The sequence below is a fragment of the Molossus molossus genome, unplaced genomic scaffold (assembly GCF_014108415.1).
Source record: "Molossus molossus isolate mMolMol1 unplaced genomic scaffold, mMolMol1.p scaffold_m16_p_14, whole genome shotgun sequence".
NCBI lineage: Eukaryota > Metazoa > Chordata > Mammalia > Chiroptera > Molossidae > Molossus > Molossus molossus.
The window spans coordinates 66976452-66990647 of NW_023425349.1; the positions used below are offsets into that span (position 1 = coordinate 66976452).

The 14196-nt window shown below is 36.2% G+C and overlaps 1 protein-coding gene across 9 annotated transcripts in view; it reads left to right on the top strand.

Moving 5' to 3' along the window:
* CCDC171 (coiled-coil domain containing 171) overlaps positions 1-14196 on the top strand; it is a 340065-nt gene that overhangs the window by 102250 nt on the left and 223619 nt on the right. For 8 of the 9 annotated variants that reach the window (XM_036260954.1, XM_036260955.1, XM_036260953.1 and 5 more), the window contains 2 exons: positions 3911-4003; positions 7890-8050. In XM_036260954.1, the coding sequence (XP_036116847.1) occupies positions 3911-4003; positions 7890-8050 (254 nt within the window). The remainder of the gene's footprint in view (positions 1-3910; positions 4004-7889; positions 8051-14196) is intronic. The other variant, XM_036260960.1, reaches the window with a different exon arrangement.

Here is a 14196-nt window from a genome sequence, read left to right on the forward strand (position 1 = left end):
AGGATGACACTCAACCAACTGAGCCACACTGGCCAGGACTTGAATTCATTTTTATGTATGTTGTGAGGTAGTGGTCCAGATGTATTATTTTGCATGTGTGTATCTACTTGTTTTAGCACCATTCAATAAAAATATGTTGCTTTTTCATCGAATGGTCTTGGCACCCTTGTCAAAAATCAATTGATCATTGATACATGAGTTTATTCCTGGACTCTCAGTTCTTTTCTGTGGTGTAAATGTCTGTCCGTATGCCAATTCAACACTGTTTTGATCACTGTAGCTTTGTAGGAGTTTTACAGTCAGGAAGTGTTAAGTGTTCTAACTTTGTTCTTTTTCAAGCTTATCATGTTAACTCTTTGAGAAGTCCTTTACTAAAGAAAGTGGTTTGGATTTAATCCTCTGTTTCTCACATGCTTATGGTGATGAAATTACTTAATTGTATGATAGCTAATACTATCCCATGGGACTAATGTTTATTGTGATACATGTTTTGAAAAAGGTGTAAGCGGGTATCAAGGGAATATTTTCTTTGATTTATCTTAATATTTCAACAATTAAGTAGTAATTGATTGATTTAAAGTTCTGCCTTCCCATTTACTTTTTCTGTTTAGGTATGAGTGATTTAATTCATTCTAATGATCTTTTGTCAACATATAATTTTGTTGGGTAAATAATGATACCAGCACCAAACGTCCTCATTAACCTTAATACCTTTGCTTTTGTTGTTGTTTAAAAGAACTTTTCAATATGGAAAATTAAAATCATACATGAAAGTAGAGAGAATACTATAATGAACCCCATGTAACTGTTACTCAGCTTCAACATTTATCAACAGTTGGCCAATATTATTTTATGAATACCAACCCCTTCATAACCTCTAGCTCGATTATTTTAAAGCAAATTCAGACATCATATAATTTCGCACATGAACACTTAACTATGTATTTTAAAAAGTTTGGAGTTTAAAAAATACCAATTATTATCATACCTAAAAAAGTAATAATACCTTAGTATTATCATATGTCTGAATGTCCTCATTTTCAGTTTTTCTGAGTGTCTTTTGAGTCTTCAAACTAAGCTATGAATATTTATTGGTTTCATCTTTTATTGGTATGCCTGTTATTTCAAAATATTTTAGTAGTGATATAAATATCAGATTTTACCTTTAAATATTTTACCTTTTACCAGTTTATGCTGTACTAACTTAAATATCATTTTATCCTTTTGGATTTAAATTATCTTTAGACCCAAGAGGATCATACTCAGACTTACTGCTTTATCTGGCCTCTGGAGAAATGCCTTTTCTAGTGTAATAACTTGTTAAGAATTATTGAGAGAATTGCAAAATCTAAATAAAGCAAAAAATTCAGTGTAAAAAATGTTTTGTGACTTTCGTGTGTGTGTACCACAGCGTGATTAAATTTCCCAGCCATTTGTAGCAAGTAGTGTCTAGAAAGGCCTCTAGAGAAGAAGGGATATTTGTGTTTATTCTTTGTACTTATATAGACATTATGTAAATATGCTTTGCTCAAAGAAAAATGTTGTCATTTCGTACTTACTCATGGACTGCTTGATAAGTTTGTGGATTATCCAGTTTTTATTCATTCCTTGTTGTAATCCATCATTATCTCTATAAACAAAAGAAATGGTGGGAGAAAAGCAGAAAAATCAAATTAATCAAGTTGAGTATTTAAAGAAACTTTTCAACTTATGCTAAATACTAGTGTTTATAATGAATACAAAGATATTTCTTGCTCAGATTTTATCTAGGAAAGGAAATCAAGTTAGTATGCCTTTTTCCATCACTATTGAATTATCTGCATTTGACAGGTGGACTTTCTATATTTAACAAGTAGGACTGGCTTTTCTTTGCTACTGTGTCATCCTGAGATGTGTGCAGGAAGATATTCCCATGGGCTAGCCCCTAATAGGCTTTTGGTTATGACCAGTTCCCTCTTTGGGACTAGGAATCTAGTTCTTCCCTCCCAGGGTTACAATTTCTCCACAAAATGGCATTCAGAAATAAAGTCCTTCAGTTCTGCTTCTGGCTAGAAGCCGACTCATGCCTGAAACACTGATCAATTAGACTTCATCATAATGAAAACTTTTGCTCTGTGATAACAGTGTTAAGAGAATGTAAAGACAAGCTATAGATGGGACTATATATTTACAAATCATCAATGAATGCCTTACCTCCAGATTATAATATAAACTCTCAAGAAATCAAATGATACAATTAAAAACAGGGAAGATTTGAGCAAACACTTCACCAGAGATGATACTCATTTGGCAAATACATACATGAAAACACGCTGAATGTCATTAATCATTAGGCAAATGCAAACTGAAACTGAAATGACATATCATTACATGCTTATTTGAATGTCTAATCCCTCCCACCCCCAAAACAAAAGACACACACACAAAATGACCATGTCAGATGTTGGTGAGGATGTATAAAAGTGGAAACAATTTGAAAAACAGTTTGGCACATTCATCAAACATTAAACATATACTACCATTTGACCCGTCATTGTACCCTTCACTATTTACCCCAGAAAAATTTAAGTGTCTGTCCATGCAAATGCTCATAACAGTTTGATTTGTAACAGTTTGATTTGTAACTAGAAACAACACAAATGTCCATTATCAAGTGAACAGATACACCATTTGTGGTGTATCAGTGCAGTGGAACACTTTTGCAGTAAAAGGGAATGAGCAGTCACATGGAATAATCTTAAAATAATTATGCTGGGAGAAGGAAGCCAAATAATAAAGAGTACACACTGTATGACTCAAATTGTATAAAATTCCAGAAAATATAAACTGAGCTATAGTGACAAAGAGTAGGTCAGTTATTACTTCAAGATAGGTGTGGGGTGGTGAGCTTGATGAAGGAATTACCAAGGGGCACAAGGAATCTTCAAGGGGTAATGGAAATATTTCTTGTCTTGATCATGGCAGTGATTTTGAGGTATCTGTATGTGCCAGAACTTATATTGTATACTTTCAATGTGTAGTTTATTGTATGTAAATTATATTTTAATAAAAAAGAAATCAAGCTCTGGGACGTTTTTCCTGAGCAGCATGATTAAAACAATTTTTTTTTTCTTTATTGATTTTAGAGAGAGAGAGGGAGAGAGAGACAGAAACATCGATGAGAGAGAACATCGACTGGCAGCCTCCTGCATGCCCCCAACTGGGGATCGGGCACACAACCTGGGCATTGTCTTGACTGGGAATCTAACTGGCAACCTCTTGGTGCATGGGTCGATGGCTCAGCCACTGAGCCACACCAGGTGGGCAAGCAGCATAATTAAAAAAAAATGTTTTTATTTATTTTTTAGAGAGAGAGGAAAGGAGAGATAAACATTGATCGGCTGCATGCCCCTCACTGGGGATCAAGCCTGCAACCTGGGCATGTGCCCCAATTGGGAATTGAACCAGGACCTTTCAGTCCATGGACAATGCTCAATCCACTGAGCCACACCAGCTAGGCAATGACATTTTTTTATCCTCACCCGAGGACAATTTTGCACTTATCTTCAGATAGAGTGGGAAGGAGAGAGGGAGGAAGAGAAACACTGACGTGAGAGAGACACATCAACTGGTTGCCACCCACATGACCCCAGCTGGGGCTGGAGACAAACTGCAACCTAGGTATGTGCCCTTAGCGGGAACCTGAACCATGACTCTCTGGTCCTTGGGCTGATGCTCTAACCGCTAAGCCAAACTGGCCAGGGCCAGGCAATGATTTTTTTTTTTTTAACAAGACTTTTACAGTCCTGCAAGGTAAAAAAAAAAATGCCATGATAATCTAAAGTGTTAATTACAATTCTAGACTATAGTCATCCATATCCACTTTAAGTACCAATGTTTTATTTAAAACAAACTTTTAATTTATTTTCAGGCAACTACTCTCAGAGTGAGGAAATTAGAAGAAAATATTGAAGCAGAAAGAGCAGCACATTTGGAATCAAAATTTAATTCTGAAATTATTCAGGTAAAATATAAACAGATTTTTTTGTATGGATTCTACTAAGCTGGGAAAAACAGCGTTATGTTCAAAGAGACAAGGTGTGCATTTAGAATGGGTAGCATATTGTTAAGACATTCAGTATCTTATTTAATAAGGATATAGTTGAGGATAGTCTTTACTGTATTAGAGGAAGAGTTGGCACTGTTCAACCCACAGGCCAGATTTCTGCCTGTTCTTGGGAATTTTTATCTTGTCTACTTTTATGCTACAGTGGCGAAGTGGAGTAGTTGCGACAGACACCTCATGGCCTGCAGAGTCCAAAATATTTCTCATCTGGCCCAGAAAGATTTGCTGATAAAAGTGTTTTTTTATTTATTTTATTTTTTTATTATCAATAGCCATGAGATGAATTTATTTTGAAAACATTAAAAAAATAGGCAACTTTGCCCAGCTGGTGTGGCTCAGAGAGGTCCCGGTTCGATTCCCAGTCACGGCACATGCCTGGGTTGCAAGCTCCATGCCTAGTGGGGGTCATGCAGGAGGCAGCTGGTCACTATTTCTTTCTCTCCATGTTCGATCTCTCTCTCTCAAAAATCAATAAAAACATATTTTTTAAAAAAAGGCAAAATTAAGTTTTTCACTGTACTTGCATGACTGGGAGTAGTTAATAGATCTAAAAATGAAAATTATTAAATGTATTTTTAAATTATATAGTTAAAATTAATATTTGATAGCTCTGACCAGTTTGGCTCAGCGATTAGAGCATCAGCCTATGGACCAGAGAGTCCCAGGTTCAGTTCCCGCTAAGGGCACTGACCTTGGTTGCAGTTTGTCCCCAGCCCCGGTTGGGGTCGTGTGGGTGGCAACCAGTTGATGTATCTCTCTCACATCAATGTTTCTCTCTCTCGTTCCCCCTTCTCTCCTGCCCGCTCTATCTGAAGATTAATGCAAAAATGTGCTCAGAGGAGGATAAAAAAAATTAATATTTGATATGCTATGACTTAGGAAAAAAGCGAAAGTTTATATTTGAACCTTATATCTATAAATATTGACAAGTATTTTCAGTTAGGTACACATAGTAAAATTTAGTTCAAACTAGTTTAAAAACAAACAAAACTATCAAATAATTGTAATTAATCACCATTTTATCATAAACTAATTGAATATAGGTTTGAAGTATTCTGTTATTAAATTTGTTTGGATACTGTGTCATAAAATTGAGAAATTGCTAATCAGAATTGCTAATTTAAAGTAAACGTTTTCCCAGTTGCATTGGTTTATTATTTGTGATTGAGTGTGCTTATTTTGTGAAAGAAGAAAGCAATGTAGTCTGAAGAAAATGTTTCCTATGTTTATTTTACTTGTAAACATTGGATTTAGACAAAACAGCAAAAAACAAAATTTTAAAAGACCAAGTTTGAAAGTTTACAATGCTGTATTACGTATTCATTCTACTTCCTTACTTTAGTGTAAATATTAATGTTTCAGTTATTCCATATTGCATTTGCATAATTAGAAGTAAGATTTCTTTTAAAAAAATTTTTTTATTCCTCAGCCAAGGACATTCTTCCATTTTTTGTTCAGGTAGAGTGGGAGGGGGAGAGAGGAAGAGAGAGAGAGAGAAACATTGATGTGAAAGGGACACATCGAGTGGCTGCCTCCTACACAACCAACCAGGGCCGGGGACAAACTGCAACTGAGGTATGTGCCCTTAGTGGGAACCGAACCTGGGTCTCTCTGGACCGCAGGCTGACACTTTAACTACTGAGCCAAACTGGCCAGGGCAAAATAAGATTTCCTTTTTTTTTTATCCTCACCCGAGGACATTTTTCCATTTTTTGTACAGACAGAGTGGGAGGGAGAGAGAGGAAGAGAGAGAGAGAGAAACATCGATGTGAAAGGGACACATCCAGTGGCTGCCACCCGCACGACCAACCAGGGCCGGGGACAAACTGCAACCAAGGTACATGCCCTTAGCGGGAACCGAACCCAGGTCTCTCCGGACCGCAGGCAGGCGCTCTAACCGCTGAGCCAAACCGGCCAGGGCTGAAATAAGATTTCTTGTGATTAATATTTATATAGATTAATTTATGAACCATTTTCATATTGTCCTAGGCTTCATTTCTCCGTGAGCTCACCTTCCCTAACTCAGGTTGTCTTTTGCCGTCACTGGGAGACTTGTCCCATGCAGAGGTCATGGCTTTTCTCAGATTTCATGGCTCCTTGTGCGCATCTCTGTTAGAGAGCTCCTACAACATGCTCTTGTGGTGTGTTCCCTCCTAAAGACTATGAACTCCTCAACAGCTAAGACTGCATCTTTTCATGATTATTATATATATCTTGAGTACTAGCACATTGCCTGGTACCTGTTAAGTGCTTAAAAATATTTATCTAAACATTAAATATGATATATTTATATTTAATATTAAATACATTAATATTAAATAAATATTATCTCATTAGATCTTTGTAGCAACTCTGTAAAGTGGATAGTTTGTATATTGTTGTTGTTGTTATTATTACTATTGTTTACTGTTTACAAGTGAGAAACCTCAGGTTTCTGGAATTTTTGTTTTATGCCCAAGGGATTCAAACCTGAGTCTTACAGTTCTCTAGCCCATTATCTTTTTAGTGTGAAACATTTTTTTCTACCCCTTTCTTTTTTTGAACTTTAGCAAAGTATTTTTTAATTTAATTTTCTGAAAAGGTAAAATATCCCCATGGTTCAAAAGTGAAAACAACAGTAAACAACTGAGAACTCTTGCTTTTACTCACCTTCCCATTACTCTCTACTCCTGCCTGCTACTTACTCTTATTTTTTTTTATTTGTTTATCTGAAATATAGTATGCTGTATACTATGATCTGGACTTTGCTCTTTTCAATATATATTAACACTGTATAGAGAACTTCATTTTTAAAAGTTGTTTTGCTTTCTTTTTATAGCTAAGTAATCTTTTGTGGGAATGTACTTTATTGTTGGTGTAGATAGGGAATATAATTTTTAAAATATTATATTATGTAAAATTTCAAGTATATGCACAAATAGAATAGTAAGCTGAACCCCTCACGTACCCATCACTTAGCTTTAGGATTTACCTTATGGCCAATCATGTTTTATCCGTTACCCTCCCCACTCTTCCACCCTCAGATTATTTGAAGCAAATCCAAGATATCATATTACCATGCCCATAAATATTTCAGTCAAATAGTACTACTTGATAAGAAAAACTTCACTTTTATAGTAAGAAATCTTCAGGAATAAAAAGATGTGTTAACTTTCTTAGGCTTATAGAGATGTAATGATGTTTCTCATAAGAGATGAAGAATAATTCCCTTTAGTTTTAAAAAACCACTTAATTTATTATGTTTTGGAAAGATGTGTCCAAATGGAATAGGGGGTCAAAATTAGGCACTTGCATGGGACAGGTTATATCATATCCAGCCTATCCTTTCCTTAGCACAGTTAACTCTATTCTTCCACTCTTCCTTCCTTCCATTAAACATGTTGAGAAAGCCCCGGCCGATGTGGTCCACCTGATTGGGCATCATCCCACACACTGGAAAGTTGCTAGTTCGATTCCTAAACAGGGCACATGCCTGGGTTGCACACTCCATCCCCAGGAGGGGGTGTGCAGGAGGCAGCCAATCAATGTTTCGCTCTCACATCAATGTTTCTATCTCTTTCCCTCTCCCTTTCAGTGAAAAAATCTTTATAAAACAAAAACTAGAAAAACAAGTTGAGAAGGGAATAAACTGTCTTTTGTTTACTTCCCTTTTTTAACCAAAGCAGAAAGAAAGAAAGGTTGGGATGAATGATAATCTGCTTTTGACAAAGTATTCTACTCAATTTGAAATTGAAGCTACTAACATTTCCTTACTTGCTTTAATTACTTCTCTGTCATCTGGTAGTTGCGGATTCGAGACCTTGAAGGAGCTTTGCAAGTAGAAAAAGCCAGCCAAGCAGAAGCTGTTGCTGATTTGGAAATAATCAAGAATGAATTCAAAGAGGTTGAAAGTGCGTATGAGCGAGAAAAGCATAATGCACAAGAGAGCTTTGCAAAACTAAGCTTGTAAGTGTTTTACTGTAAAATTCTCTAAATCAATATAAAGAGTTTGTGAAACCTATATAAGTGTGAATGTTTAGTATTTCAGATATAGCTCCCATTAATGTTAGTGGCAAATTGGAGGTGAAGGACTTTATAAACTATAACTATGCTTCCCTGTATAGGTAAATATGGAAATGCTCTTTTGGATTTATAAGTATCATGGCTATTCCAAGTAGTCTCAGAAATGCAGTTCTTACTAGAAAGTAAATATATTAATGTATTTTATTTACATCTGTTGAGGTAATACAGTATTGTTAAAGACCTTGATTTCTAGACCACCTAAAATGATCTGTGTAGAGATGGATGTTTGAGATTTTCTCAAATTATAGAAATAACAGTAGGAGAAATACTGCTACTAGTGGCTAGCATGCATTGTGGCTCACTTCATGGCTAGCACTGCATAGTTTTCTTTAATTTATGCAACACTTTAATAGGTAGCTACTTTTTTTTACCTCCCTTTTAAAGATTTGGAAATTGAGGTTTAACGAGGGTAAGGACACACAACTAATAAGTGGCAGACCATGATCTTTCTAACTGCTACTGATTTTAACCTTTTCCAATCCAAAAGACTTTTATCTGGAGCATTCTGTGGGATGCTTTAAGAAATTTGTAATTTTAGCCCAACCAGGTGGCTCAATTGGTTGAGTGTAGACCTATGCACCAAAAGGTCGCCAGTTTGATTCCCGGTCAGGGCACATGCCCAGGTTGTGAGCTTGGTCCCAGTGGGGGGCATGCAGGAGGCGACCAGTTGATGTTCTCTCTCATTGATGTTTCTATATTTCTCTCCCTCTCCCTTCCTCTCTCTCTAGAAATCAATTAAGAAAAAGAATTAAAAAAAGAAATTTGTAATTTTTAAAATATGTTCCACCCTAAAATCAATAGTAAACATTTTAAATCATTTTCCCATCATTGATATGGACATGATAATAGGTTGGTAATTAGAGTTACGTATTTATTTTTAATGTTTGTTTCTATTTATGACAAATAGTTCATAGTTTCCCATTTATAGTAGTAATATAAAGATTCCTTTTATAATACTTTATATAACTTAAGAAGTGAGTTAAAGAAACATTCTGTGAATGTTCCTCTAAGGATTTATTTTCCTTTGAACCATTGTTTGATTGTGCACATTTGTATATCAATATGTTTGAAGAACATGGTGCAGGCTTCTTTACTGTTGCTTCGATTAGGACCTACATGTGAAACTGTTAGAAGTCAGATTGTACTCCCAGCAATTAAAGCTTTCAAACAATGAAAGGCTTCTTTGGAGTACTAGTGAGCCTTGGGAAGTTCAAAATAGAGGGTGGATGATTCTCTGACATGGATGTTGAGGAAGAACTGAGTCTTAAAAAGACTAGACTAGAGAAATTTTCAGATATCTTCTAACAACCTAAGTACTTTTCTGTTGAACCCCAAAGCAATTTTTCCTCCTTAAGTTTGTTTTGCTATTATTTGTGTTTTGGTGCCTGAACAACTTTACTCTAATTTTGTATTCCAATAAGCACCAACTAACAATTCTAAGTATTAGCTACATAGTCCAATTAAACACCAGTTAACAATCCTGAATATATTGGCTGCCTTTTGCATGTCCCCCACTGGGGATCGGGCCCACAACCTGTACATGTGCCCTGACCAGGAATCGAACTGGTGACCTCTTAGTGCGTGGGTCGATGCTCTGCCACTGAGCCACACCAGCCTGGCACAATCCTAAATATTTTAACAAAATGTCCTCTGTTTGTTCTTCATTCATATATAATAATGCACTAATAATAAAAGTTGATAATAATAAACAATTAAAATTAAATAATAATTAAACCCCATTACTTATTGATAGTTCCTGTGACTTCTTTTTCCCCCCGTCCCATCTTCCTTTTCCTTGTATATGATATGACAGCTGCTTCCATTTCAATTATCTGTGGTATTAGAAAGAATGGTATGCCCTGGCTGGTTTGGCTCAGCAGTTAGAGCATCGGCCTGCGGTCCTGAGAGACCTGGGTTTGGTTCCCGCTGAGGGCTCGTACCTCGGTTGCAGTTTGTCCCCGGCCCTGGTCGGTTGTGCGGGTGGCAGCCACTCGATGTGTTCCTTTCACATCGATGTTTCTCTCTCTCTCTCTGTTCCTCTCTCTCCCTCCCACTCTACCTGAACAAAAAATGGAAAAATGTCCTCGGGTGAGGATAAAAAAAAAAAGAAAGAAAGAATGGTATGACAGGAGAGACGATTGGATAAGTTATTTCATTTTCTACCTTTACTTCTGACTCTTTCTTAAAAAATATTAAAAAACCTTTCAGAGCCACAATTCCTTAAGTATTAAGTATTAAGAAATAGTTCTAAGATTTGCATAATGTACTCCAAAAGAAGACTTGATATATTTTGGGTCTTTAGGGTAAATCATACCTTTAATTTACAACTTTGAGAGTGGAAAGTTTTGGAATAGGGCATTACTTTCCCTGGTGGCTAGAACTGATTTAGCAATTGACGATGATGAGGTTATAGAGAAAATGCTGCCTGAACCTTGCTTGCCGTGGTTAAGATTCTTAAGCTTCTGTTTCTTTCCAGGTAGATCTAGGCAGGATCTCATTAAAAGTCAGGAGAAAAAAAGCTGTGTGTGTATTTTGGAGCTATAATTTTGGTCAACATTTTTGTAACAATGAATATCCCTGCATGCAAATGTTTTAGCTGGAAAGTATACATGTATATTAGATGGAATAGGTTTAAAGAGCCTAGCTAAGAATTTGATAATAGGCTATTTTAACAAATATGTATTATATATAATTTAAGACAGAATATATATATATTCTATATTTTTGTAATAAAATGTTCTCATAATTTTTTTTCCATTTAAAACTTACAGTATGAAACTAAAGCTTTTCAATAAGTTTATTTTAGAGGTTTTAATATATCACGTCTTCATTCACTGTGGTAACAGACTGCTGAGCAATGGTAGGGAGAAGACCATGTTAATCCTTAAATGTAGTTTAAATTTAAATATAATTTAAAATAGCATTAGTCAAATATATAATACTGAGTAGATTGAATCTAAATTTGCTTATTTCATTCCACTCAATTTAGGGACTTTACATTTTTTCTAAATATATTACCCAAAGTATAAAAATAACAAAAATATTATAATTTAGTAGCATCATTATTTACTTTCTTGGCAAATGATAGCCCAAAGATGGCTGTTTGTTAAAAAATGCCTGTTACTATTGTTACATTCTTAACTGAACTTAAAAAAATATAAATAAATAAGTGAATGAGAATCTTCCTACCTTCTGCCTTCTCTCTTTTTTTTTTCTTTTCTTGCCTAAATCCTCCATCTTTCAAGTCCTGACTTGTCTCTACTGGAATTCCAAGAGAAAGGGGCTCCATTAATCTTTATTATACTCCTGTGCTATCATTCCTTATGAGTGGGACTGTTGGCATAAGCATAGGAACCAACTTCTTTGGATTGTGCATGAGATTCGTGACAGCAAGGGGTTGGTCCCCATTTCAGAGGACTTGGTTTGGATTTAATTTATAAAATAGCAGTAGCATTTACTTTTATATTTGCTAAGTAACAATAATTTTAAATTAAAAATTTGATTTTTAAAGAATTAACACTTGTGCATAGTCTAAAAAGCAAAATAGTACTAAATTCATGAAAAAAATAGCTATTTCGTCCAGCTGGTGTGGCTCAGTGATTGAGCATCGACCCTGCACTAAGAGGTTGCCAGTTTGATTCCCGATCAGGACACATGCCCAGGTTGTGGGCCCAATCCCCAGTGGGGGGCATGCAGGAGGTGGCCAATCAATGTTCTCTCTCATCGATGTTTCTATCCCTCTCTCCCTCTCACTTCCTCTCTCTCTAAAATCAATAAAGGAAAAAAAAAGGCAGTTTCACACGTATGGCTCTCTAGTACCAGTTTTCACTTGTTTGAGGTGATCACTTTTTTTTTTTACCTTTATTTTTATTGTTGACACTTACAGATGTCCCCATCCCCCTTCCTGACCACTTTGCCCACCTCCACACAGCCCTGTCCCCCTTCCCCTCAGGCCATCACCTTACTATTGTCTGTGTCTATGGGTTATGCCTGTATGTTCTCTGGCTAATCTCTTCTTTCATCCAGTCTCCACCCCTCTGTACCCCCTCCCCTCTGACAACTGTCAGTCTGTTCCATGTATCCATGCCTCTGATTGTATTTTGTCAGTTTATTTGGCTCATTAGATTCCTTATATAAGTGAGATCATATGGTATTTGTCTTTGACTGGCTTATTTCATTTAGCATAATACTCTCCAGGTCCCTCCATGCTGTTGCAAAAGGTAAGCGTTCCTTTTTTATGGCTATGTAGTATTCCACTGTGTAAATATACCACAGCTTTTTTATCCACTCATCTACTGATAGGCACTTGAGCTGTTTCCAGATCTTGGCTATTGTAAATAGTGCTGCTATGAGCATAGGGGGGCATATATTTTTTCTGATTAGTGTTTCAGGATTCTTAGGATATATGCCCAAAAGTGAGGTTGCTGGGTCAAAAGGCAAATCCATTTTTAAACTTTTGAGGAAGCTCCATACTGTTTTCCATGGTGGCTGCACCAGTTTGCATTCCTAACAGTACACTAAGTTTCCCTTTTCTCCACATCCTCGCCAGCACTTGTTGTTTGTGATTTATTGATGGCAGCCATTCTGGCAGGTGTGAGGTGATATCTCATTGTGGTTTTAATTTGCATTTCTTTGATGATTAGTGACATTGAGCATTTTTTTCATATGTCTATTGGCCATCTGTATGTCCTGTTTGGAGAAGTATCTATTCAGGTCCTTTGCCCATTTTTCATTTTAATTAATTAATTAATTAATTATTGTTAATCCTCACCTGAGAATATTTTTCCATTGATTTTTAGAAAGAGTAGGGAAAAAGAAGGGAGGGATGGAGGGAGAGAGAAACATCTATGTGAGAGAGACACATTGATTGGTTGCCTTCCACATGACCCCAGCCAGGGCTGAGTATTGAACCTGCAACCAGGTATGTATCCTTGACTGAGAAGTGAACCCATGGCTCTTCAGTCTGTGGGCCGATGCTCTAACCACTGAGCAGACTGGCTGGGGCTTGCCCATTTTTAAATTGGATCGTTTGCCTTTTTGGTGTTGAGTTGTATAAGCTTTTTTATATATTTTGGAAATTAACTTCTTTTCAAATATATCATTGTTAAATATGTTCTCTCATACAGTGGTTTCTCTTTTCATTTTGTTGATGGTTTCCTTTGCTCTAAAGAAGCTTTAAGTTTGATGTAATCCCATTGGTTTATTTTTTTCCTTTGTTTCCCTTGCCCTAGGAGATATATCAGTAAAAAGAAAATCAATCATTTTTAATTCTTATTGATATTTCTTCTGGTATTTAACTTCATATTTTTAAATAACATTCTGCCCCCCCCCCCCTTTATTTGGTTAATCCTCACCTGAGGAGATTTTTTTTCTTTTTCTAAATCCTCACCTGAGGGTATTTTTCCATTGATTTAAAAAAATATATATAGAGAGAGAGTGGAAGGGAGGGAAGGTGGGAGAGAGAAACATTGGTATGAGAGAGACACCTTGGATTGCCTCTTGCACGTGCTCTGATGGAGGCTGGGGATCAAACCTGCAACCCAGTTACGTGCCCTTGACCAGGAATCAAACTCCAAACCCTTCGGTTTGTGGGCCGATACCCTCTGTCCACTGAACCACACCAGTCAGAGAAATGTTTTTATTTCCAACTTTAGATATTACTAATGGCCTTTACTTATTTATCCATTGTACCTTTCTTCCACACAGCAGACACTTATTCATTCCCTCCTGCCATCCTTTAATAGTATTATACTTTTGGGTATTTTTTTTTCTATATACTTTTATGTGTAACTCATCTTTATTTTATTTATTGTTATTATTACTATTATTATTACTTAATCTTCACCTGAGGATATGTTTTTATTGGTTTTGAGAGAGAGAAAGGGAGAGAGAAACATCAATTTGAGAGAGAAACATCAATTGGTTGGTTGTCTCTTGTACATGCCCTGACTGAGGATCGAACCTGTAATCTGTGTATATGTCCTAACTGAGAATCAAACCTACAGCCCTTGGTTGCACAGGACGATGCT